At 36.0% G+C, this 26,441-nt stretch overlaps 1 protein-coding gene across 2 annotated transcripts in view; it reads right to left on the reverse strand.

Annotated features, from left to right (window-relative positions):
- The window catches only part of NUBPL (NUBP iron-sulfur cluster assembly factor, mitochondrial), a 340,914-nt gene that overhangs the window by 183,114 nt on the left and 131,359 nt on the right, over nucleotides 1-26,441 (reverse strand). For both annotated transcript variants that reach the window (XM_069105984.1, XM_069105985.1), the window contains 2 exons: nucleotides 15,549-15,588; nucleotides 15,360-15,450 (listed from right to left, as the gene is read on the reverse strand). In XM_069105984.1, coding sequence (XP_068962085.1) covers nucleotides 15,360-15,450; nucleotides 15,549-15,588 — 131 coding nt within the window. The remainder of the gene's footprint in view (nucleotides 1-15,359; nucleotides 15,451-15,548; nucleotides 15,589-26,441) is intronic.

The following is a 26,441-nucleotide window of genomic DNA, read 5'->3' on the forward strand; positions in this document are numbered from 1 at the left end:
CATAAAATGGAATAAATGAGGTTAGATGCCCCAAAATTGATGATAAAGGACATTCAGTGGTTTTACCCAGAGTTAATGTGCAAGTCTGTGAACTTTTTCTATTTGATGCAATAAATTTCATTAGTATGCTCAGATTTAGCTCACTTAATTATCTTAAGAACTTCATTTAATATTTTATCTCTCTGCCTGAGTGTCTGGGAGCTTCTGAAACTCAATATATCATACTGTAAATCTAGATAAAGAAGGTAATTTACATTGTTTATATGTAGTTGAAGGAGGAAGAATGAGTTATTTCCTTATGACTTGTCTAAACCAAATGGCTACTCAAAGTTTGGGTTTTGCTTTTCAACTGCATTTTGTAACTTCTGAGTAAGAAACTCTCCAGATACATACATCATTGTGACTAGATGTGAAGAGGTCAGAACAGATACAGTCATTATATATCTGTCATCCAGCTATTAAAATTTGAGGTCAGATTTAAGGTCTTTATAGTAGAGTTTTTATGTTTATCCAGTGGTTGACAAAAACTAGCTGCTTAATAAATGTTAGATTTCTTGAAGTCTTGAACCCCAAGTATCTATTCTAATTATTTTGTTGTATTGAAATTATGTTATATAGATTAATACTTGAAATCAAAGGAACTTCCACTGGAACATGTATATGTATTTTTGTGTTTCTTTCTTAGTAGGTAAATGTTTGCCATGTGTATGTGTGCATATGCATGTATGTATATATGTGGGTACATATATATTTATTTAACATATATGTGGTTTAAATACAAACATATGCCTTGTTGGACAGGTAGCAGGGCTTACAGATGAGCTGATAAAGGTAAACTCAGCCATACCCTGGTCAAATCTGCCTCTGACTCATATAAGCTCTGTGACCATAAGTGAATCACCTTAGCTCTCTTGGTTTCCTTTGTGAGCAAAATGAGTATCATAAAACCTGTAGCACCTATCTCATTGTGTCATGGTAAGACTCAATGCTCTTTATAAACCTTAAAGCACCATATAAATGTCAATTTTATGGTTATTCATGTCATTCTCATCCTTTTCAATGTAGTTCAAACAGACATGATCCTGGGACAAGTCACTAGCTTCCTAATGTTGTTTTACATTTAAGAATCTACAAAGTGCTACACAGGTGGTAAAATGAACTGCCTTCTGTAACTAAATAAAATTGCTGGGATTTAACCCCATCTTATGTAAGCACACTGAAAGTATCTTCAGGACAACTCAAACAGCAGAAAGGACAACAGGGACAATATGTACCTAAGGCTGTTCCCAACAAAATTTTGATTTTTTTTTTCTTCTAGGTCTTTATGTGGGGTCCCTTTAAGGTCCTAAGGGACTGCTCTTTCAAATGAAGCAGTCTGTTGCTAAGTTAAAGAGTTATGGTTACTCTTTGACTCATAACTCTGATAAAATTAATTTTATCTTACATGCTACAAGCTATAGTTGTATGAATAATTAAGAAACAAATGCAATTCATCTGATTACAGACAAAAGGTAATAATTTGGTTGCTAACCATATGCTAAGGCAGGGTCATTCACAGAGAGGACACTTCAAACCCAGAAAGGGAAGAAGAGATAAAGGAAACAAAGGACTGATTTCACAACTGCATCTGCTAAAGCATGAAACTAGAAGTGATGTATACTGAAGATGTTGTTAAGAAATAATTTTACCAAGCAGAAAAATTAAGTTTGCAAGCACAGAATCAAAGAAGGCGCACAGCATACCAACTACTTTGATTAAGATGTTCATGGCCCATGAGGTTTTAGACAAGCACAGCATCAATCAATTCAGCTTAGCAGTGGAAACCTCTGCTCCACACAGAAACTATGTTCATCGAGAATCTTTTGTGGAAAGTTTTCAGAGAAAGAAAACACCAGAGTTTACAGTTTCAGAGTTGTGAGTTATTCCAAGAACATGGGCTTCCCTCATTCATGCGTCTCCTTGTGGGGTTTCGGCTAGTGTGTGCCCACTCTTTCCAACAGATACCAAGTGCATTGGAAAAAGAATGTGACCCACGTTTACACATAGTCTATGAAATACTGGCTATCCCAGCATTTCTAATGCTTGCTATGTTTTTATTTCTTTGCCTTATTGTTAAGTAAACAATTATGTATAAGATCTAAAAGAGTGGCTGGTTTTTATGTAAATGAATGAACATTAGTGGGGATTCAAGAGCTAGAATGATGAGTCAAAGAAGTATAGTCTTTCTTCCACCCATATACAACAAGGTTACTCCTAGGACCTTGAGAAAATTTGGGTGCAACCATGTGCTGAAAGACCTTCTCTAGGCCAGACCTGTCAATGTGAAAACAGGAATAAATGAACAAACCCAAAGAGTAAGGGTGATACGTGAAGCTAAACAATGTGGGTGGCCACCCCCCACAACCACTATATCTATATTTTTAAAGTTTTTTGTTCTGTGTAGCTTGGAGATTATAGACATTTATTGTGGTGAGATCTATTTAAAATGGCATTCTTAAATTTTACAGATTGATGTTATATCTTAGCAATTGTGATTAACAGTTTAGACTGTGATAATAATTCAGGTCTAGTATAGTTTATTAATTGATTTCAAAGAATAAGTTTGAAGTCTGTATTTTTAGTGCAGAGGTCAGTCATCTGTTACTTTATAAAAGATGGCAAGCTTCTAGATGTATAATCCTGGTCAACAGGTGATATCTTGCTAAGCATTCAGTAAATACTTAACTTTTGCAGCCCGCAAAGATGTTTTGCAGAATTTCAAACACTTTTTTGCACAACCTGTATTGACCAATAAGTACAAGGTTTTTTAAGGTTACTCCATCTATAATTTCAGGCAGTGATGATCTAGTCCTGAACTGACATCAAAAATTCCTCCATTTCTATAAACAAATCAGCATTCAACCACTTGTTGAGCTCTTCTTGGTCAACATATTGTTGATTGAGTTCCTATGAATGCCTCCCATAGAGGACCTTGGTATATCACTCAGAGGTAGCTAGGTGGCACAGTAAATAGACAGAGTGCTGGGCCTTGAGTCAGGAAGACCTGGGCTCAAATCTGACCGTATATACTTACTGTCTATGTGAACTTGAGCAAGTCACTTAACTTCTGTTTACTAAGTTTCCTCAACTTATAATAATAGCAACTATCTCACAGGGCTGTTGTGAAGAGAAGATTATTTATAAAATACTTAGCATAGTGCCTAGCACATAGCAGATTTTTAATATGGGCTTACTCCCTTCCCTTTTTGCATCTTTGTCATTCCATAGCCTCCTTATGAAGATTTTGGTTACTTTCAACAAATCCAATGGTATATACCTACTGGCAGCCTTATTATTATTTATTGTAAAGACTAAAGAATTATTCTAAACTATTTAAGCTGTTTTGTGTCCTAAGAACTTCTTTGATTTTGAGAACCTATATTCTGAGAACTACCAATCCTTTACCCCCTTTTTAAAGAAGTATTCATCTTTCCATAGCTGACTTATAGTGATAGGTCTGATGTATTATTAATTGTGTATGGGTTCTCATTAGTGTACTTTTCAAATCTGCTATGGTTCATCTAGCAGTTCCAAAAGGATATATTAAAGTGGCACTGTATTGGAATTAACCATTGTAACTATGTTCTTCCCATTATTTTGATTTCAAAATGTCAACAAGACTCTCACATATATATCCACAGCTTCCTCCTTAAGAATGCATGGTCATTGTCTTGTATGGAAGGCAACTGAGGTATTTATAATGATTACTTTGGCCACTAGTCTAATTAACCTCTGAATTCAACCTCAAAGCCTTCAGTCTCATCATTAGTACACACTAAGTATTTCATATTTACCAAGTGCAAATCACATTTTCTTGTCACTAAGGAAAAATAACACAAGACAGTGAAGCTGCTGGTGATGTGGTAGTCATCTATGTATGTCAAGAGATCAGTATGTTTGGGTTTGAGCTGCTCTTTAAAATGGAAGTCATATGCAGTTCCATTTGGGAAAGAAGATAAAATATTTAATAGACAAAACCATAAGGGGTTTAAAATGTCTCCCTGAAAGATACCACATTTTATATCAATTCTTCTTGAAATTCTTGTCATCACAACATGTTTTAGAGAGCAATTTTCCATGTAGATGTCAAATACTCTAGCAATTTCAGCATACTTGGACCTCTCTTATATAGGAATAAGCCATGAGTGCAGAACTGAGTCAAAGGCTTTGATGTATAGAATAAAGGCATAATAAAGGTCATAGCACTTTTTGATGGATTGTTCAGTAAACACTGAATCAATAATAAGCTACTCTTTATACCCCTAGAACTTTCTGGAACACTTGTTTAGCTCTTTCACCAATATAATGCATAAGTGTGAGTGTGTGTGTGTATGTGTATAATGCAAGCTGTATATGTTTTGTAGAAAGTATGCAAATTGGCCTATATATCAACAACAACAATAGTTAGCATTTATATAGCACTTTAAGTTTTGCAAAGTGCTTAACAAATATTTACTCATTCTATACCCTATTTGAAGTCACTGGTGTTCTCATATTTTGGCAAGACAGTTGATACCTTTTGTTAAAAAAACAAAAGTAAGATCAGGCTTGTATCAGAAATGAAGATTATAAAAATGTTTTGCTAGAATTCATGCACCACTCTAAAGTATTTGAACCTAATTCCATTCTGTTTTGCAAATAAGTGAGATTTTCCATCACCATCTTTAATGTAGGCATTTATCAAGCATGATGTTAATCAATCAATTAATGAATCAAGACGTATTTATTAAATATCTAATATGTATGAGGCATGGTGCTATACTGCAGTTAACAAAAAATAAAATACAATCCCTGCTCTCAAGAAGCTTACGTTCTATAAGAAGAAACAGCATGTACACATATAAATATATAGAGAATAAAGATATTTGCAAGAAAATAAGGAAGTGCAAAGTATCTTCAAAGGTGGTACACCAGGAATTGGGGGAATCAGGAAAAAACTTCATGTAGAAGGTGGTACCTGAGCTGCATCATAAAGAGAGGGATTCTATCAAGGGAAAGAAAAGAGAGAAAGCATTTAATGTATGGGATATTATCAATATAAAGGCACAGAGACAAGTGATAGAGTGTTCTTTAGGAGGAACAGAGAGGACTGTAGTAGTGCTAAGTACATAAGTAAGTACATAAGATTTGTGCTGCATTGTGTTTCATCCAACCTGAACTTTCCTTGAATTAATTTATGACCAGAAATTTTCTACCTCCTCCTTTAGTCATTCCCTCTCTTTTCTCTGATTTCTTTCACTTCTCAAGCCTCCAAAGTATAGCTTTTAATGCTGAATTACTTTGTTCTCTGCATTGCTTTGATTTCTATAAACTTAACTTTATCAACTTTTGCCTTTCATTTTTGCTCTAGTAGAAATCAATGTTTGACATACTCTTTCAGTACAGCTGGTATACTAATTGGCTTCATGCCATCAAATTCAAAACAAGCTTCTTTAAAATTCCAGTCTAAGTATTCTCATCACTTTTTTCAAAATCAGTCAAGACACTGGCACTGCTTTTTGCTATGTTTCACTATTAGTTAGCATTTCTAGAGTTTGTATTAAGTATAGATTTTTAATGCCTTAAAGTTCTTCAGCCTTTCCCTCTGCCAATTTAAATAGTTTACTTAATTTTTCCTTTTATTTCCTCTTATTTGGTTGTTTCTTAGATTAATCATCCTGCATTAATCTGCAATAATACCTTGCTGCACAACTTAGAGCAGAGGATATCAAGGCCAAAAAGGAGTATCAAGTCCTTGCCTACAACTGGTGAGATCTGTTTCCAATTTTGTTATACTATACTCCAGGGCAGGGGGGTGGGGAGTGGGGGAAAGGACAGAGTACAAAGTAGTCATATCTTCAGTCCAATTCACATGTTCATGGTTCTGCCAATGTTCGTGTTAAATACCATTTTCACCAAAGTATTTCTACCAGATAGAAAGACAGATAGATAGATAGATAGACAGAGAGAGGGAAGTGGCAGGATGGGAAGGGAAGGGAAGGGAAGGGAAGGGAGAAGGGAGGGTGATGGCACAGGCACAAAGCAGTTGACTAGGAAGAGGAGGGAGAAAAGGAAGAAGAGGATAAAAAATCTAGAGAGTTGAGCTTTGAATGGAATGAAGCATGGCTGGGGCCCCTCCTGACACAGTAGCTTGGGCTGGCAATAAGAAATCAGGAGAGTAAGGCCTCAGGGTGGAAGTTTCTCCAGGGGGAGGTAGAGGTATTTCTGATTTGTTCCTATGTATCTTGTCCCCTTATGGTCTCAGAACATGGAAGAATGCCCCTCACTCTGCTGTCCTCCATGTCACAATAATTCCAGGTAGGAAGGAAGAAACTATGTTAGATTGACAGTGGTAGTTACATCACACTGGCCACAGGGGTTGGCTGTTGTTATTACTTTTCTTATTAAATGCACCAGATATGGTAAAGGGATTGAATCCATGTATGTTTATTTTGAAACACTGATGATATATGGTGGAATACTATTATATCAACCACGATGTGTGGGAGAATATAATCTTGTTAATTAGACATATTAAACAGTGAAAAAGCATATAACACTGTATCACCTGGTATAAATCACCTTGCATTTCAAAAACTATTCAAATTTGTTTAGCCTTTCTAATGAGAGGTGCTTAGGGAAATCTAAACATCTCACTTTTTACAGGATTAAGGCTAGCTTAGCCCACACTCAAAAGCAAAATTCTTTAGGAAACTGAAGGCTGAGAGCTTTCCTCATTCAAAAGTGAAATTCCATTGTCAGGAAAATCACTAATATCCCCAACTATCCTGGGAATAGGTCTCATTCCTATTGCAGGATCTGCTGAAGTGAAACTGCTTCTTTAGTTGCTAGGAAACAACCAACTCATTATATACCATTATCAGCACCCTAGAGAAGGAAACTGGCATCTGCCTCACATTTGGGGATATTGGAGATTGAAGTAATAGCACCACAACGCCTGCCAAAAATCCTTGGTCTCCCAGGGTTTGCTTTGTGACTACAGCAGATGCTGACATCAGCCCTGTCTTTGAAGTTTTCATTCCTGAAGCTTTTTCCAAACAACTGAAGAGATTTCTCCCCAAATTCCACATTTTCAAATACAAACCTCCACATTTCAGCTAAGTTATTTGTCTGGCAAATCTAATGGGGGTTGGGAAGGACTGCCTGAAGCTGAAAGATTAAAAGAGTTGTTGATCTGACAGCATTTATGGGATTTTTATGTTGATAATTACAAAAAATAATGCTCAAGATGGAAGGTGAAATGGAAACATAAAAAGATCAGTAAGAAAACAAGGCACACAAGGTGCCAAATACAGGCACGAATGACTTTATTACCCTCTATTTAAATGGCTATTAAATGTGTAACCTTATAGTTTTTTTCGGTGACCAGTGACCTGGGATGTTGCCGATAGTATCTCATACTTACAATATCACCGAATCCAAACATAATAATAACTAACATTTATGTAACGCTCTAAAGTTTGCAATGTACTTTATATACATTATCTTATTGGTCCTTAACAACAACCGTGTGATATAAGATCTACAGGTATGATGATGATGATGATGATGATGATGATGATGATGATGATGATGAAGAAAATCAATAATGGCTACATTTTTTCATGTAATTTATGCCTCTTTTACCAGATCATTTGTTACTAAAATGGAATACAAGGATATACCTGGAAATTGCTTGATGCTAATAGAATGAATCTTAAGGGATCCCCTGGGACCACTGCTTCTGAGGCCTGGAATGTAATAATCTGTCCCCTAGCTGAGAGTCTCAAGGCCTTGGTAAGACAACTGAAGGAATAGCTTCCACCTCCCTTAACCCCTTCATTCAATGAGTTTTTATTAAACAACTCTGAAGTAATATACATACACTTTTAACTATTAGACCACATATATTTGGCAAAATTCAGGTGGATGATGCACTTATGTGCCTGCAATAAAGTTTTGTGAATCTATAATGTGTATCATTGGCTTTATCTTTGATATCACTCAAAGATCTGCATGGGTAGACTTGAATTCAAAGGTTACTCATCAGGGCTCAGAGAGATTGCTGGAAATCTTATGGAAAAACTAAGAGACAGGAGCTAGGACTTACCAGGGGAACAACCACAAATGACTTTGCTTTGTGAAAAAGACTGTACATTCTACCCCAAATGGATGACAGAAAGAGAAAAGAATTCACATGTACAAAAATCCTTATAGCAGCTCTTTTTATAATGTCAAAGAAATAGAAGCAAATGAGATTCCTACTAATTGAGGACTAGCTGAACAAATTTTGGCTCACGAATATCATGGGATACTACTGTAATGTAATAAATGATAAAAACAATAGTTTAAAAGAAACCTGGGAAGCCATCTATAAACTGATGCAGAGTGAAATAAGAAGAGCAGAACGAGAAGAATAATTTAAGAGCAACACTGCAAACTGTGAGAAACTTAAGAATTCTTATCGATACAAAAACCAACTGTGATTCCAGAAGACAAAGGGTGAACTATGCTGCTCATCTGCTGACAACGAGATGATAGATTCAAGATGCAGAATGAGACCTACATTTTTGGGAAATTAACAAAGTTGGAATTTGTTTTGACTGACTATGTATCTTTGATCCAAGGTTTTTGTTTTTCTTTTTCCTTTAAGGTGGGAAGAGTGAGAAAGAGATAAAGTAAATGCTTTATGTTAATTCTCTCCTAAAATATTAATTGAAAAATAAAATTTTAAATTAAAAAAAAAAGAAGGGTCAATACATTCAGAGTCTAGCCTGTCAAATCAGAGGAATGCAAATGCCTCAAGGAAATTCTGAGGCCCTGGTAGCTCCTAGGTCACTAAGTTTGTGACTTGACTACCCAGAATATGATTGCCCTAAGAGAGGCTGTATGTACTAAGCTTTTCTAATTACCAGTTTCCCTTAAGGTTAGAAAGCTGGATAGGTGTCACCCAGCATCATTCAAATAAGCACTGCACAGAAGGGAGGGCATTTGAGTTGTCCCTGATAGGCAGAAGGGCATGACAGGAAGAGGAAACAGCATAACCAAAGGCAAAGGGACGGAACGGTTACAGGGTCTATTTGATCTACCTCATACTGCATCTTCCCTAGCATGCATTCCTCCCCCCCCCCCCGACTCCCAACCTATTTTACTCATCCTAATATTTCATATCTTTGCTTCCTGAATAAACCTTTTCCCCCTTGTTGTTTCCTCCCAAATTCTGTCCAGTAGAGGTAGACTCCATGCTGCCCCAGACTGTACCTCTAAAAGCTCTCACTATATTTTCCTACACAAACCATCCTCCCTGGGTCACACTGTGAGAAAACTTTTCTTTGCTTCTTACCCTGTCATTTTAACAGAAACTGGGCTTCCCCACTACCACCCCAACAATCCCATGCCTCTAGATGCCCACTCCCCAAAAGACCTCACTTTTCCCACATTATCTGACTCAGTGAAAGAACAGGAAGGATACATCTGCTCCTCCCTCACTAATGGCACTTCCAGGACGTTGATTCATCGCCATCATGCCAATTCACATTTTAAGTCCATGCCAATTTATACTAGCTTTTTCAAATCACCACCACTATCTACTTCTGCCAGGCTCTATTATGGCAAGAACTGTTTTTACTTTCTCCTTTCATGACTAACACTCAGCCTGGCACACAGACCTAATGTAAAAATGCTTGTTGAGGGGCGGCCAGGTAGCACAGCAAGTAAGAGCATTGGTTCCAGTGTTGGAATGACCTGGAGATCAAATCCCGGGCTCAGACACTTAGCAACCACCCAGAAACACCTGGCTGTGTAACCTTGAGCAAGTTACTTAACCCCAATTGCTTAGGGGAGGCCAGGTGGCTCAGCGAGTAAGAGCACCGGCTGCAGTGTCGGGATGACCTGGATCAAATCTGGGCTCAGATACTCAGCACCACACCCAGAAATAACTGGCCGTGTAACCTTGAGCAAGTTACTTAAACCCGATTGCTTTATAAAAAAAAAATGCTTGTTGAAGGGCGGCTAGGTGGCGCAGTGAATAGAGCACCAGCCCTGAAGTCAGGAGGACCTGAGTTCAAATGTGGCCTCAGACACTTAACACTTACTAGCCGTGTGACCTCGGGCAAGCCACTTAACCCCAACTGCCCTACCCTCCCCCCTCCAAAAAGCCAAAAAAAAAAAATGCTTGTTGATTGACATGTCTTTTCTCAAGGACTCCAGCATCTGATCTACAGTTTCCTTTTTTACTACAACTTCAGTAATTTCCACTTGGCCATCACATAGCACCATTTAACCTTCAAAATCCTGAGCTTAGTACCCTTTCTCTAACAATGTCCTTACCTGTCATTTTTCCTATTCTCCACTAATATAACTACTGAAACTTTTCTAGGCTTGTCCCTGTGCCACTGACATTTCAATCGATCCATTAGACCCCTTTTTGACTCAGTTTGATTCACTGTCCAGCATGACTACATGGTCATCTGCTTCAATGGTCCATTCCTCTTCCTCCTCCTCCTCCTCCTCTATTCTCTACCCCTCCTCCTCCTTTTCTCTCTCCTCTCCTCTGTCTGTCTGTCTCTCTCTCTCTGTCATCTTCATCTTTTGGTTTACTTCAAATCTTAGCTAAACCCTGCTTTCTATCCCCCTTAATGCTACTGCCTTCCCTCTGAGACTATCTCCAATTTATTTTGTATACATCTTGTTTATGCACAGTTGTTTGCATGTTGTAACCCCTCCCCCATTATACAGTAGACTCCTTGAGGGCAAGGGTAGTTTTTTTCCTTTCTTTGTATCACCAGTACTTAACACAGTACCCGGAATATAGTAGGTGCTTAGTAACGGTTTGTTCTGTTGTAGTTCAGTCATTTTAATCATGTCGTACTCTTTGTGACCCATTTGGGGTTGTTGTTTTTTTGGCAAAGACACTAGAGTGGTTTGCCATTTCCTTCTCCATCTCATTTTATAGATGAGGAAAGTGAAGCCAACAGGGTTAAGTGACTTGCCCTGGGTCACACAGCTACTAAGTGTTTGAGAAGAGTTTGAACTCAGGGCTATGAGTCTTCTTGACTCCAGGCCCAGAACTCTATCTACTGCCCCAAATCTTTGTTCATTTCACTAACACCCCACATTTCTCTGTCCTTTAATTTTCCACTAGACTAAATCTCAGCCTTCTATCAGTTAGCCCTTTTCTCTGTTTTATCTGCTTCTACTTCCAGGCTTTTGAGGTTGCTGAAGAAAATTACAAAATTGAGCTGGGATCAACTGACCTACCTGTAGCTGACTTCAAGTGGCTCCTCACCCAACATTCCTTTCATTCATTTCTCTTTTATCCCTTAGCAAACTCCCCATAACAGCTGTTCTGAACCTCCTCTACATTCTCAAACTCTAATTCCACTGCAGCCTCCCTTACTCTTGGCAGCTCAACTTGCCTCTGCTATACTGAAAAAACTTTTAGTATGTGGCAGGAGCTCCCTCATCTACCCTTACTTCTGCTTTAAAGCATTCTTTCTATACTTCTGCTTCCTTTCTTTCTTCCATTCTCAGCAGAAGAGAAGCCTCCCCCCTTTCTAAGTAACAGAACAACCTTTGCTCTTGATCACCTCCCCTACCCCTTCCTACAGGATCTTGCTCCTACAATTATCCCTTCATTCTCTTTTATTTTTTTTCTTTTTGGAGGGGGGAAGGTAGGGCAATTGGGGTTAAATGACTTGCCCAAGGTCACACGGCTAGTTTTTGTGTGTGTGTGTTAAGTGTCTGAGGCCGGATTTGAACTCAGGTCCTCCTGACTCGGGGGCCAGTGCTCTATTCACTGTGCTACCTAGTTGCCCCTATCCCTTCATTCTCTAGCATTTCCAGTCTCCCCTTTTCCTACATGCTCCCTTCTGCCTAAAACCATTCACAAATGTCTCCTATATAGGAAAAAACGATCATTAGATCCTACAGCTGAGGTCCTAAAAACATCATTAGATTCTTTTTAAACAAAAGTTCCTGCTTCTTCCCCTTCGTGGCCTGACTTTCTAAATGAATGATTTTTACTCTCTGTCTTCATTTCTTTATGCCATCCTTTAATCCCTGCAATCTGACTTCTGCCTTCAGCATTCTAATGATACTGTATTTTCAAAAATTATCAATAGCCACATCAACCCTAAGTTTACTTGTGTTTTCTTGATCCTTTCTCTGTAGTATTGACCATCTCTCCTTCTCAAAACTCCTTCCTCAGTTATAGTAATGCTATTATCCTCATTTTTCTACCTTTTCTAATGAATTATGTTTTTTTCTTCTTTTCTGGATCTTTTTAATTATCTTACCCTTTAATTGTACGGTTTTCCTAGGCCTTGACCTTCCTGTCATATATTTTCTCCTTTGGAGCAATATCATTAAGTAACTAAGTTTTTATTAAAGGCTTACAAAGTAATGTGGTAAACACCGGGGTATAAATAAAACCAAAAAGAAAATCTGCCCTCAAAGGGTTTCCATTCCAATAAGAGAAGAGGACAAAAAAAAAGGGAGAAGGTACTCATGCTGGTTAAGTCTAGTGAATCAGAAGCAGAATGGAATGAAGAGTAGCTGGCCTCAGTGCTTCTTAAAAGTGAAGGTTCCATGAGGAATGCACTGATTGGAGAAGGGAGCTATAGGGGTGGAGAGACGTTACATGGTGAATCTCTAATAAATTCAACTAAATGTGGTTGGTTTCAAACCTCTATTCTCCACCCTAGTGATACCTTCAATTCTCCACTAGACATTTACCTCTGGATGTAGATCCAGCAGCCCAAACTCAAATGAGTCCGAAACCAACCTTATCACCTTCTTCAAAAAAACTAGCTCCTATTTCTGGTTTCTACATATGAGTCAAGGCTACCCAGTTACAAGGCATGAAATGGAAAAGTAATCTTTGACTCTCCCTTTCCTTTGCACCTCATCTCCTTAGTCACCAACTTCTTCATAATAGCACCTGAATTTTTCCTTTTCTTTCTACTACAATTGTCACCATCCTCATTCTGCCCTTGTCACCTCACATATGAATTACTTCAGCAGAAATTTGTCTCCCTGATTCCTATCTGAAATATCTCTGTTCAGTTCCATGTAGTGACACCAACCAACATTCCTGGCTTACATCATGCCAACTCTTTACTCAATTCCCCACTGATTACAGGTTCAAATCCAGGTTCTTTGCCCAAGCATTCAAGGTCCCCCAAAATCTGCCCTAACCTACCTTTCCAACTGTACATTATTACTGTCTGTTTCAATCAGGATGATCTCCTCCACATCCCACAGACATTACTCTTTTCTCACCATGGCTTTCCTCATGCTTCTGCCTCTATCTAAAATGCCACTGCTCCTTAATTCTACTTACCTTAAAATCCTATATATCCTCCAAGGCCCAGCTCAACTTCCACACCCTCCAATATCCAACCATCTTACTCCTTTGTACTTCTATTTGCTTTTCCAAATCCTTTATTCTGTATTTAATTACACACTATCTTGTATTATTAAGAGGAAGCACAGGGTAGTTCATTCCATTGGTTAAAATTCTTCTTTGCAACATGACTAATGTGAAAATATGTTTAATCGAATGTATATGTAGAGCCTACATCAGATTGCGTGCTGTCTTGGGGAGGAGGGAAGGGAGAGAAAATTTGGAACTCAAAAGCTTGTGGAATAAATGCTATAAAATAAAAATAAATTAATTTTTTAAAAAGAGGTATCACAAGCTAATGGACAGAGAGTAACGTTGGATTCAAGAAGTCCTAGATTCAAGTCCCACATAGACATAGAGTTGGGTGACTAAGGTCAAATCACTTAACCTATCAGTGCCTCCCCCCCCCAAAAAAAACTCTAAGTCTGTAAGTTACAGATGTGATGCTGATATGTATTAGCAGAAGAAGGAGTTTATATACAAAGAATTCCTTACTCCAATGAAAAGGTCCAAACTAAAACATTACATTACTATTTTCTTAAAATAGGTTTTTATTGATACTTTTAACATCACCTCTACTTCCCTCTTTATTCATTTTTCTCTTCCCTACTACCCACAGATCTATCCCTTATAATCAAGATTTCTTTTAAGAAGAAAAAAAATTTAATAAAACTAATCAACACATTGAAAGAAATCTGGCACTATAGGCAATGTTCTACATTTGTGTACACCCACATTTGAAAACAGGGTTGGGGCGGGAGGTGTTCTCATATCTCTTCCTTGCGACCAAGACTTAAATTATTGCTTAATTTGATCTGTCTCCTCTGCTAGATAATTAAGTTCCTTAAGTTCAAGGATCCTCTCCATGCTTCTGTAACCCCATTAGCAAGTAGCAGAGAGCTATGCATATGGAACATTCAATAAACATTGTTTTAAAAGAATGAATGAGGATTATGAGCAAAATGAATTATTCAGACTTCTTAAATTGTCCTCCCATCTTCTGAGGGACTCTTACTTCAGCTGATTATAAACTCCAAAACTGGGAGAGGAGGAAGCAAATATATGAGGTAGAGTAAAATACATTAAATCAGTATCTACATATATTTTCACATCTGGGTCACATATCTGTGCAGGATATACCTCCTTGGTGGGCTGTGACCTGAGACAGATTTTTAATTTTGGAGTGAATTCTCTATGCTACCACTTCACCTCTAGCTTGCCTCCACCTGCTATCATTTAATGTACAGGAAGTTAACACAAATTAATTTTTAAGTTATTCTAAGGCAAACATCACTTGGAAGCTTAAATCTGCTGAAACATACACATAAAAACATACACAAGTGTAAACGCCCAAACAAAGTTCATTCCTCAACTCAACATAAATGACATTTGAATTATCCTTTATTCTGGTATATCCACTTTGTTGCCCTCTTTATATGTATAATTAAAAGCTGACAAGATGAATACATATAATTCTACAGACAGACAGAGACAGTACCTTCCCTCATTATGGAGCAATTTTAAGTAGCAGGCACTATAATATGTGAGTTATTTTTGCTCAGAGAACTCCTGCTCAGCTCTTACAACACAAAAATTGCTACAACATGATTAACAGTAACTCAGAGAAAGGCAAATTACTGTGTTACTGTATTAAATAGATTTTCTCTTACGCCTAGAGACTCCATCACATTTCCACAATGCTGCATAAAGTAAAAAAAAAAAATGACTTTTGTACTTATAGCCAATGGAAAAGATTAAATCATGTAAAAATGAAATTTTGTCCTGGCACCACCTAATTCACTCAGTCTATTCAGTGGATTCCTTTAAAAAAAAAAAACCTCAGAATTGGATTCAAATTCCAGTACTACTCCAATTAACAACAAATTGACTAAATGTATGCTACTAACAGGATGGCAGCTGAAAGTGAATTTCTTACCTGCCTAATCAGTTTCTCTATGGCTGACATCACCATAAGCCCTCTCCAAACAACCGGTGCTGTCTCTTCTACCAGGAAACCCATAGACATACTACAATACAAAAACAAAAATAGAATTTTCACAGATAAGAAAGAAAAACAAAGTAGTTCTGGAGTGTAGCTTAAGGTAAGGAGAGAGAATATACTTACCAAGAGATACCATAATTCAAGAGGGGTCTCATTAAGTTGCCTAAAATAGAGAAACAACTGTTTAGAAAATGGAGTCATTACTTCATTATAAATATAACAACATGTTTTCTTGTCAACAGCTATCAGGCTTAGAAGTGGAAATAGCTTTCTATCATTATCAGTAGGTATTTCTTTCTCCAGACTGATTCAGAATGAGTCATTATTTTCATGATTTTTTCAATACTTATTCTACAACTTCCAATTTATCCAATGCAGTTTTCAATAACCCACGCAAAACACAAGCATGTCACTTGCAGATTCCATCAGACTTAACTTCTTAAAATATTTTGGAAGTAGCATGTATTATGTAGAAACAATCCATCAGCAACTTGGAATTCTTTATATTCAAGAAATTGGCTCAATAAATCACTGTGCATAGTCAAAGTATTTTAAATTGTGTATTTCAAATAACTCTCAAATCCTAATAATAATCTTTATATTATTATAAATAATATAATAATAAATAATAAAATAATCTTTGTTTAATATAGAAAAGGAGGAATTCTGTATCATAATTTTCTCAAGAATGGTATTTTCTTTCTTTTGTCTATATCTTCTCTTTTATCTTGAATTCAAGAAAAACTTTTAAAAAGTGGAAAACTCAGATTTTTGTACTGAGGAAAATTAAAATTTCACCAATGTAAAAAAAAAGCATTGTAATAGAGAATAAAAAAGAGGAGATGTGATATTATATGGTACTGACCTCCTTTACCCTAACAAGAGAGTCAACTGATGATCAATGAAAAGTGTAGTTTCTTATATTCAACAAATACAAGTTCATGAAAAAAGTTTTAATTAAATTTGGTATTTTAAATTTCAAATGTATAGAGCTGACAAATGAGCATATAGATTCATTTTGTATAAATCAAGGCTTCAAACAAGGATGATGTTCTGGTTCAGTACTGCCCAGATTATGACATAAAACCGGAGAGGTGGACTGCTGAATTAGTCCATTAGTAGAGATATCTCGGATAGACTAAAAGAATGAACTGAACCCAAAGTTGAATAGGGGGAAAACAACAGGATGGATTTTATTTGAGAAATTACAAGACACTCCATGATCTCAATCTACTCCTGAACATAATATTCTCCTGGTGACTTTATATGGCTATTAATCAAAGAACAGCATCATTTTTGAAGAATTAAAATTGTGGGTGATCCAGAGTTAAAGGAAAGTTGGGCATGGTAGATATAAGTAGGCTTCATTATATTAAAATCAATGACTTACTTGTTCACAAATGGTGTAAAAGAGATTAAGTACATAATGTCCAGAAAAGGAGATGGGTCAATCATGAAACCAAAAGTTGTACTGGTATCTACAAAATAATAAACAACCAACAGCACACTAAACCATATAAATCTTCCCAAAAGAATTAATGTAAGGGCACAGATAAAAATCACCCAGGATGATAAGGCTTGGATGTATTGTAATATGAACCAATCAATGGAAGGACAACTCATTAGTGATATCATGGATTTAAGTACTCAAGTAATATATTTTAGAAGGCCACCTCTCTCTGCTGGAAAGGTTCAATATGACAAGAAAGCTCTTTTAGACATGTTTTTAAAATAGCAAAACAAAAGCTGGGGTCACAAAGGATTGGATACAACTGAAAGGAATGAATAACAAAAAAGCTAAAAGATAGAGTAAAGATAACTAAAAATAGAGACAACATTCTTGAGCTTTAGGAGATGAAAGAAGAATAAAAGATAAATGGCACAGTAAGTTCCAAATGGATATACAGCCTGAAAGGAATTGTAAGAGAATGAAAAGAACTCCACTAGGGAATATGACTATAGGTAAAATCCTTAACTAAACAAGAAATAGAGATTTTCATAAAAGATTAAAAAAAAAACACCTAGCCATACCAGATCTTAAATTGCATTACAAAGCAACAATCATCAAACTGCTTGCTACCAGCTAATAGAGTGGTGGATCAGTGGAATAGGTTAGGTACATAAGACACAATAGCCAATGACTATAGTAATCTACAGTTTGATAAACCCAGAGACTCCAGCTTCTGGGATAAGAACTCACTGTGTGACAAAAGTGCTGGGAAAATTGAAAAAGAGTATGGCAGAAACTGGGCATAGACCCATATCTTACAATGTATACCAAAATAAAATCAAAATAGGTACATGATTTAGACATAAAGGCTAACAAACGAAAAGCAAACTGGGGCGGGGAGGGGGAGAGCAAGGAATAGTTTACCTTTCAGATTTATGGAGAAAAGAAGAATTTATGACCAAACAAGAGAGAGAACATTATGAAAAGCAAAATGGATCATTTTGATTACATTAAATTGAACATTTTTTTCTACAAACAAAGCCAATGGAACCAAGATTAGGCAAAAAGCAGAAAGGTGGGAAAGAATTTTTACAACCAGTGTGTCTGATAAAGGTCTCATTTCTAAAATATATAGAGAACTGAGTCAAATTTATAAGAATACAAATCATTCCCCAACTGATAAATGATCAAAGGATATATGAACAGGCAGTTTTCAGAGCAAGAAATTAAATATATCTATAAGCATATGAAAAAAATGCTCTAAATAACTATTGATTAGAGAAACGCAAATCAAAACAACTCTTAGGTACCACCTGTCAGTTTGGCTAACATGACAAAACAGGAAAATTATGAATGCTGGAGAAGATGTGGGAAAATTGAAACACTAATTCATTGTTGGTGGAGTTATGAACTGATTCAACCATTTTGGAGAGCAATGTGGAACTATGCCCAAAGGGCTATAAAAATATGCATACCTTTTGACCCAGCAATAGGGCTGTATTCTTCTAGGGCTGTATCCCAAAGAGATCATAAAATGGGAAAATGACCCACATGTACAAAAATACTTATAGCAGCTTTTTGTGGTAGCCAAAAAGTAGAAATTAAGGGGATGTCCATCAATTGGGGATGGCTAAACAAGTTGTGGTATATGAATGTAAAGGAATACTATTGTACTATAAGAAATAATGAGCAGGCAGACTTCAGAAAAACCTGGAAGGACTTATATGAACTGATGCTGAGTGAGGGGAGTAGAACCAGGAGAATTTTGTATACAGTTACCACCACATTGTGTAATGACTAACTTAGATAGCCTTGGCTCTTTTCAGTGGTGCAAGCTTCTAAGACAACTCCAAAAGGCTCATGATGGAAAATGCTATCCACATCCAGAGAAAGAATTACAAAGTCTGAATGCAGATCAAAGCATACTATTTGCTCTCTATCTTTGTTGCTTTGTTTTGTTTTGTTTCTTCTTTCTTGTGGTTCATTCCATTGGTTATAATTCTTCTTTGCAACATGACTAATGTGAAAATATGTTTAATATGAATGTATATGTAGAGCCTATATCAGACTGCATGCATCTTGGGGAGGGAGTAGAGAAGGGAGGAGGAGAAAATTTAAAACTCAAAAGTTTGTAGAACTTAATGTTGCAAACTAAAAATAAATATTTTTTTAAAAAGATAAAAACACAACTTCAATTATATGAAACCAAAACACTTTTGCACAAAGTCAATGTAATTAAAATGAAAGAAGCTGTGAATTAGAGGAGAAATTACACAGCAAATATCTGATAAAGGTCTAATATCCAAGATACATATGAAAGTAATATAAGTATATAAGCACAAAAGACACCTCTCAAAAGATAAATGATCAAAAAATATGAAGTTCTCAAGAGAAGAAATACAAACTATCAACAAGTCTATGAAAGAATGCCTCAAGTTACTAATGGTAAGAGACAAAGAAATTAAAATTCTGAGATTTTTGCCTCACATTCATTAGATTGACAAAAATGATAAATGATGGAAATGGTAAATGTCAGAGGAGGAATAGGAAGGAAAGCACACCAAGGCACTGTAGGTGAAGCTGTTAGTTCATCCGTTTTAGAAAATAACAGAATGACATTACTAAAAGTCACTAAACCAGATAAAACCTTTGAACTAGGGAGATTACTAATAAATATATACTCCAAGGAAGTAAAAAACAGTAGGAAATGTCCTATAGATGCAAATATATTCAAATTTGTTTAATTCAGCAAGCATTTATTAATAGGAACCTATTATGTACCATACACTGTTTGGCAATATAGACACAAAAGCACAAATGTAAAATCCTTAACTTCAAGTAACTTCTATTTCAATGTGAGACAAACAATATGTTAACAGCTAAGCAAATAAAAAATATATATGAGAAAATATAGGAAATAATTTCCAGGGAAATACTTTTTGTACTAACAAATAATTGGAAAGAAGCATATGCCCATCATTGGGGAATGGGTTGGAAAATGTGGTATATTAGTATAATGAAATATTTTTGTGCACTATGAAATGATTCAGAGATATTTGGGGAGATTTTATTTACTGATATAATGTAAGTTGAGCAAATACAGGAGTATAACCAATACTGTAATAAAAACATTTAAAGTAAAGCAACAGTGAATGATTTCAGATTCTGATAAATGCAATCACTAATTATATGACTACAAAGTAGTCAAACATGCCTTTCATCTCTCAACAAAGAGGTGGTGGATGACAAGGGCATCTACCTTGAGACATGGTACATGCATTGGCTGGTTTTGTTAAACTACATTTCTTTGATTTCTGTAAAGACCACACTATCTTCCTTCCAGGCACCCAGGTTTGCAACCTTAGGGTTATACGTGACTTCTCACTCTGCCTCATTCCTACTTCCAATCAGGGCCAAATTATGTTGACTCTACCACTGATCTCTCAAACCCTTCATTCTCTCCAGTCACCATTCCAATTTGGGCCCTTGTTACCATTCCCCTGGATCATAGCAAAAGTTTCATAATTGAATTTGTTATCTTTGACTCTGCATATTTGTTATAAGGGTTTTGCTTTTCTTTTTTTTTCTCTTTTCCCCAACTTAAGGAGGAAGAGAAAGAAATGAAAGGCTAAGACTATGGTGGCCAAAAAAAAATGAAAAAATAAACATGAAATATGAAAGAAAAGAGTCATTAAAAAAGCATTTTATTTTTAAAGCAATCGGGGTTAAGTAACTTGCTCAAGGTTACACGGCCAGTTATTTCTGGGTGTGGTGCTGAGTAACTGAGCCTGGATTTGATCCAGGTCGTCCCAACACTGGGGCCGGTGCTCTTACTCGCTGAGCCACCTGGCCGCCCCTAAGCAATTGGGGTTAAGTAACTTGCTCAAGGTTACATGGCCAGGTGTTTCTGGGTGGGTGCTAAGTGTCTGAGCCCAGGATTCGATCTCCAGGTCTTCTCAACACTGGAGCCGGTGCTCTTACTCACTGTGCTACCTGGCCGCCCCTAAAAAAGCAATTTAAATACACAAAAAGAACAGAAAGACCAGAAAGAATAGCAGACAAAGAGCATTAAAAGTTAACATTTTGAATTTTATATATGTGTACAAGTATGTATACATATCATATATATTTAAAGAAAAGCAAATTGTACATAATAGAGATTTGCAATTTTATGTACAATCTTTTCCTGTTCTACAATGTATGTAGACACATCCATTTTGCTTAGTGTGTTGGATATTTTGTTATGAATGTTTTGCATGAATATCAGAGATTGAAAGAAAATCTAGTTGGGAAATAAAGAAACTACTGCTAGAATTTTTAAAATTACCCCCCAATTAGCATCCCTCCCTCAAATCTCTCCTTCTACCAGTCCTCCAGACAGTTGCTAACGTTGATATTCATAAAACTTATCTAATCCTTGCTCAATACACTCCAGTGGTTACTATTATCTCTAGGTTCACATATAAATTCCCCTGTTTGGCATAGTTTGGCTCAAATCTAACTTTAAAACCTATTATATGTTACTCCTTTTCATGCATTATTAGATTCAGTCAAAAAGGCATTCTTGATACTGTTTAGATGTAGTGTTCATTTTTCCATCTCTTTGCCTTTGCATAGCTAAACCCTGTGTCTGGAATACACTCCCTCATCTCTTCTGCCTCTTGGAATCATTAATTTTTTTCAAAGCTCAGCCCAAAGCTGCTAATGCCTCCAAACTAATTTTACCTCACTTTTATTCTGTATATAATATATATATATATATATATATTTTTTTTTAAACATAACAAACACCAAATAAGATGAGCATCTCTACATACAAAGTAGAAAAGATAAAGACTGCAAATCTTTACCATATCTTCCTTGTTTACTTCTTTCCTCCAAGTATCAATCAATCAATAAACATTCATTAAGCACCTACTAAACATTAAGAATTGTGTTAATCATTAGGATATGAAAAGGGGCAAAAGACATTCCCTGCCCCCAAGGAGCTTACAATCTAATGAGTATAAATATAGAACAAATTCAACGTATTTTCAAAGTTATCCTCCTTGTCTGTGCTCTCTACTTCTCTATCTTCCTTTCTGTCCTCTCCGGTGTGTCGTTCAAATGCTTTAATGATTCTTACTCTGTTTTATTACCTTTTCATTTTCATTTTGGTAAGTCACTGGGCAGCACTCCAGGCCTGGGGTCAGGAAGACCTGAGTTCAAGTTTGACCTCAGACACTTATTAGCTATGTGACTCTGGGCAAGTCACATAACCTTGTTTGCTTTAGTCTCCTCATCTATTAAATGAGCTGGAGAAGAAAATGGCAAACCACTCCAGTATCTTTGCCAAGAAACTCCCAAACGATCAGATATGACTGAAATGACTGAACAACAATAACAGCAGCAACATTGTCACTAACTTCCCTCTTTTTACAACTCCCTCTCACCTCCAAATTAAAAGAAAAACAAAATCTTTGAATCAAATATGCATAGTTGGAAATAAATAAATCCTCACATTGACCATGTCTAAAACATGTTTCATTGAGTTCAATACCTCTCTCTGTTAAGAAGAGAGATGTTTTATCACCAATTCAGTGGAACTATGGTTGGTTATTGCATTACTTTTTAAAATCGTATTTTTCTTTCCAATTTTGTTGTTATTGTATAACATATTCTCCAAATTCTGCATCCATTCATACAAATATTCCCAAATATCTCTACAATTGTGCATCATCATTTCTTTACATGGGCAACCATTTTCCATTATTTTCAGATATCATAATTTGTTCAACCACTCCTCAACTGCTGAGTTCCCGTTAGCTTCTAATTCTTTGCGAGAAAAAAAGAAACAAAGAAAGAAAAAAAAGAAAGCTGCTAAAAATATCTGTGTATATATGATTGCTTTTCTTCTTTCTTTGAAGTCTTTGGAATATAGACTTCGTTGTGGTATAACTAAGTCAAAAAGTATGCCTAGTTTAGTGCTTTTTGGGGGATACAATTATATGTGGTTTTTCAGAATAAATGGACAAATTCATAACTATACCAACAGTGAATGAGTTTTCCTTCAGCCCCTCAAAAAATTCTCATTTTCCTTTATGACCATTATTTGTTAGTCCGGTATGTGTGAAGTATAACCCCAAAGGTGCTTTAATTTTTATTTCTCTAATTACTGGTGATTTAGAACAGAGGTGTTAAACTTGAAAACTCCCTAATGTGGCCTGAATCACATTAAAATTTGGGAAAATTTTTTAATAAATAAAAATATGATATAAGTAATGTTAATTAAAGAAAATATTGCAACTCAAAGGATTTGCTTCTATTTGAGTCTGACACCACTGATTTGCGGCATGAATAGATTTTTTATAATATATATGTACATGTAGACATGTTGTTTCTACCAGTAAAAAGTAAATGGACTGATTCTTTTTTTCTTAATCCTCAGTACCCAACATAGTGTCTGGTTCTTAGTAGGTGCTTAATAGATGCTTGAATAGGTGACTGATTAAAAAGGAGGGTTATATTTCAGGAGGCAGAATCATTTCAGAAGTGACTATAAATAAATAGCATCTATAAATAAATATAAATAAATGGCATCCTTAATATTTTTTAAATGACAAGAATTTAGGTTAACCCAAAGGCACTTTGCATTCCCAATTTGAGCATAAGGCTCAAATCAAGAAAAGGAAAAAAGAAAAGCAGCTAAAGAGAGTGAAAAAGACAATGGGCTTGTAGCCAGAATGATATGAGTTCAAATTCCAATTCAGTCATTTAGTAACTGCATGACCCAGGGAAAGTCATTTAATCTCTGTGCCTCAATTGCTTCTCTGTAAAATGAGAGGGTTGAACTTAATATCTCCAAGGACCCTCTCAGCTCTAATCTATGATCTTATAAGGAGAAAAGAAGAACGTGGAAGAAAAGTTATTAGCAAATTATGACAAAATGCCAATATGAAATAAAAGGTGAGAAATATAACTCTTGGCAAGTATAAGTGTCTTCCTGCAAGCTACCTGGAATGCTATAAGGCTTCTCCTTCATTGAAAAAAAAAAAACAACTTTTAAGATTAAACAATTATTTCTTTCCAGTGGATAAGTATGCCCTATTCTGTAAGTCCAAAGAAAAATGAGATTTTTCTTTATAGCTAATCCTTGCAGTATGCCAATTCCACAAAGTAAGAGATACTGGTAATAGAAATTTGCCCATCCCTATTATTTTTCTTCTTATCCTTTCAAACCTTATTACAAATAAAATAAATAAAATCAGCATTCTTAACTTCACTTACTACTAAGGTGATACTGGCAGTCAACTCAAGTCAATGCAAACCAAAATAACCAAGTTAACCTAGCAAATACAGCATACATAAGAAAGACTTAGTCTCTGGGGTACAACTACTACTACTACTGTTTTAAAACGTTTACTCTCCTGATATGTCATTTTTATCAAAATTCCACATCCCTCCCTTAGGAATTCTAAGTTGTTTGGGAAATTTTAAAATCTGTTCAAAACACAGCCTAAATTTCAAATTCAGCTGTGAAATAGCAACTGGGACAACCAAAGTGCCATTCCACAAAATACATAAGTCAGTACATTTTTAAAGAAATTGAAATAAAATTACACTATAAGAACTGCATTGTCTACCAAAGACAATTAATTTATCCAACCTTATTTAGTTTTTAAGTTTTCTAACCATATTATGTTAATATTCGAAGATCATCCTGGTGTTTAATGAAGGGTAAGTTATAAATTAAGTCACCCATCAGTGAGATGAGCACATTCATTATGCTACTGTGTACTATATAGACTGCACAAGGAAGAAGCAGAGTGAACTAAAAAAAAGTCCTGCCTGTGCACACGAAAGAGAAAGAAGTGACATTCATGGTGTCTTCCCCTATATATATAGGTAAACAAAACTAACATCTCCTAAAAGCATGTTATTTATTCTCTGTAAATAGTAAATTCAAATGAAATGAAATGGTTGGTGAAGGTGAAAAATGTATTTTTAATTAATGGGAAGAGAGTTTTGAACAACAGCTTATGATTACAAGTACCAATTAAGTTTCTTACCATAGGATTTTATTTAAAGAAAATCTGCATAGCAACTCCTCCACATCATTTGAAGAAAAACTAACAAGCTGCTATTTGTTGAAAGTTTACCCAGAAGCCAGGGAATCCATTGCACTGTGAATAACTGCATTCTGAAGAGCTCATCATTAGTTGAAGTTATCATGACACAGATCATTATTCCCCTCCTCCTCACATCTTCATGATGTTTCATGCACGGAAACACAAAAGACTCTTGCTGCAAGTCAAACCGTATCATTTGCCACAATGCCACTCAGAGAGTGAATGACACACTGTCTCATCCTCCTCATTCTAGTCAAACAAAGTTCTGCCATTTCTACCAGGTTCAAACGTAATTAATGGATGATATGCCATCAGTCAATTCTGAACAGATTTGGGGGCCCCTTTATATTATAAATTAATTGCCAAAATAAGATGAACGCTACTGTGACCATGTCAAACTGAAGAGTCAGCTAAAAAGAAAATGTTTATTGAACTGGAACAAGCAGAAAAATCTCAAAGACTGCTTTGAATCACCCTATTAAACAGCTGCAGTAAAGCAGTATCATTCAGAGTTTCAAGGATGACTTGGGACTATAGTCATTACCTCTTCTTCTCATAGACATCTCATGATGTGCCTCAATCAGCTAGGTAGCGGCTGTTCTCAATCAGTTAAGTATAGCAGAAAACAAATAATCTCTGTACCTTCTTTTCTGTTCTCCTACCCTTTTCCTTCCTCAAATAAAAGAAGACAACTCATGAGTCAAATCCTGAATTTCAGGAATATATATATTTTTTAAAACACGCATAAATTAAAATGTTACATAGTGGGTACTTAATCCTAAAAGAAAATCAGAAATAATAAATTACATTTCTGCAGAGCTTTTAAGTTTTGCAAATTACTTTCTTCACACCAACCCTCTAAGGAAGGTAATCAAAATAGTATTTATTCCCATTTTACAGAGGAGAAAACTGAGGCTCAAAAAGGTACAATGACTCGCCCATGATCACATAACTAATAAGCGGCAGGCCTGCGTGTCAGACCAAGGTCAAGAAACCTGAAACCAAAATTTGCTAATGTTATTCCTAAGATAAAAGGAGTAATCTAGATATAAAATGTTACTGATGGGGCAGCCAGGTGGCACAGTGAGTAAGAGCGCCGGCCCCAGAGTCAGGAGACCTGGGATCGAATTCGGGCTCGGACACTTAGCACCACACCCCGAAATAACTGGCCGTGTAACCTTGAGCAAGTTACTTAACCCCAATTGCTTTAAAAAAAATGAATAAATAAAATAAAATGTTACTGATAGAATTAAAAAATACTAAAACTCATACTTACAAACCAGAGGAGGAAGGACCACTAAAAGGTATCATATTTTTGTGCTTTTATAGTAGTGTACCCTAGGAAAAGGGACAGAAAGGGAGGAAAAAAGCTACCAAAGATAAGCTTAGAATGCTTCCCAATTGTGCCTAAGGCTGATCTTGCCTTCTTCTTTTTTTCCTTGAGATCAAATAAAAAGT

The sequence above is a fragment of the Petaurus breviceps genome, unplaced genomic scaffold, assembly GCF_028583685.1.
Source record: "Petaurus breviceps papuanus isolate PSGF00001 unplaced genomic scaffold, PetGlider_PUasm1.0 77, whole genome shotgun sequence".
Taxonomy (NCBI): domain Eukaryota; kingdom Metazoa; phylum Chordata; class Mammalia; order Diprotodontia; family Petauridae; genus Petaurus; species Petaurus breviceps.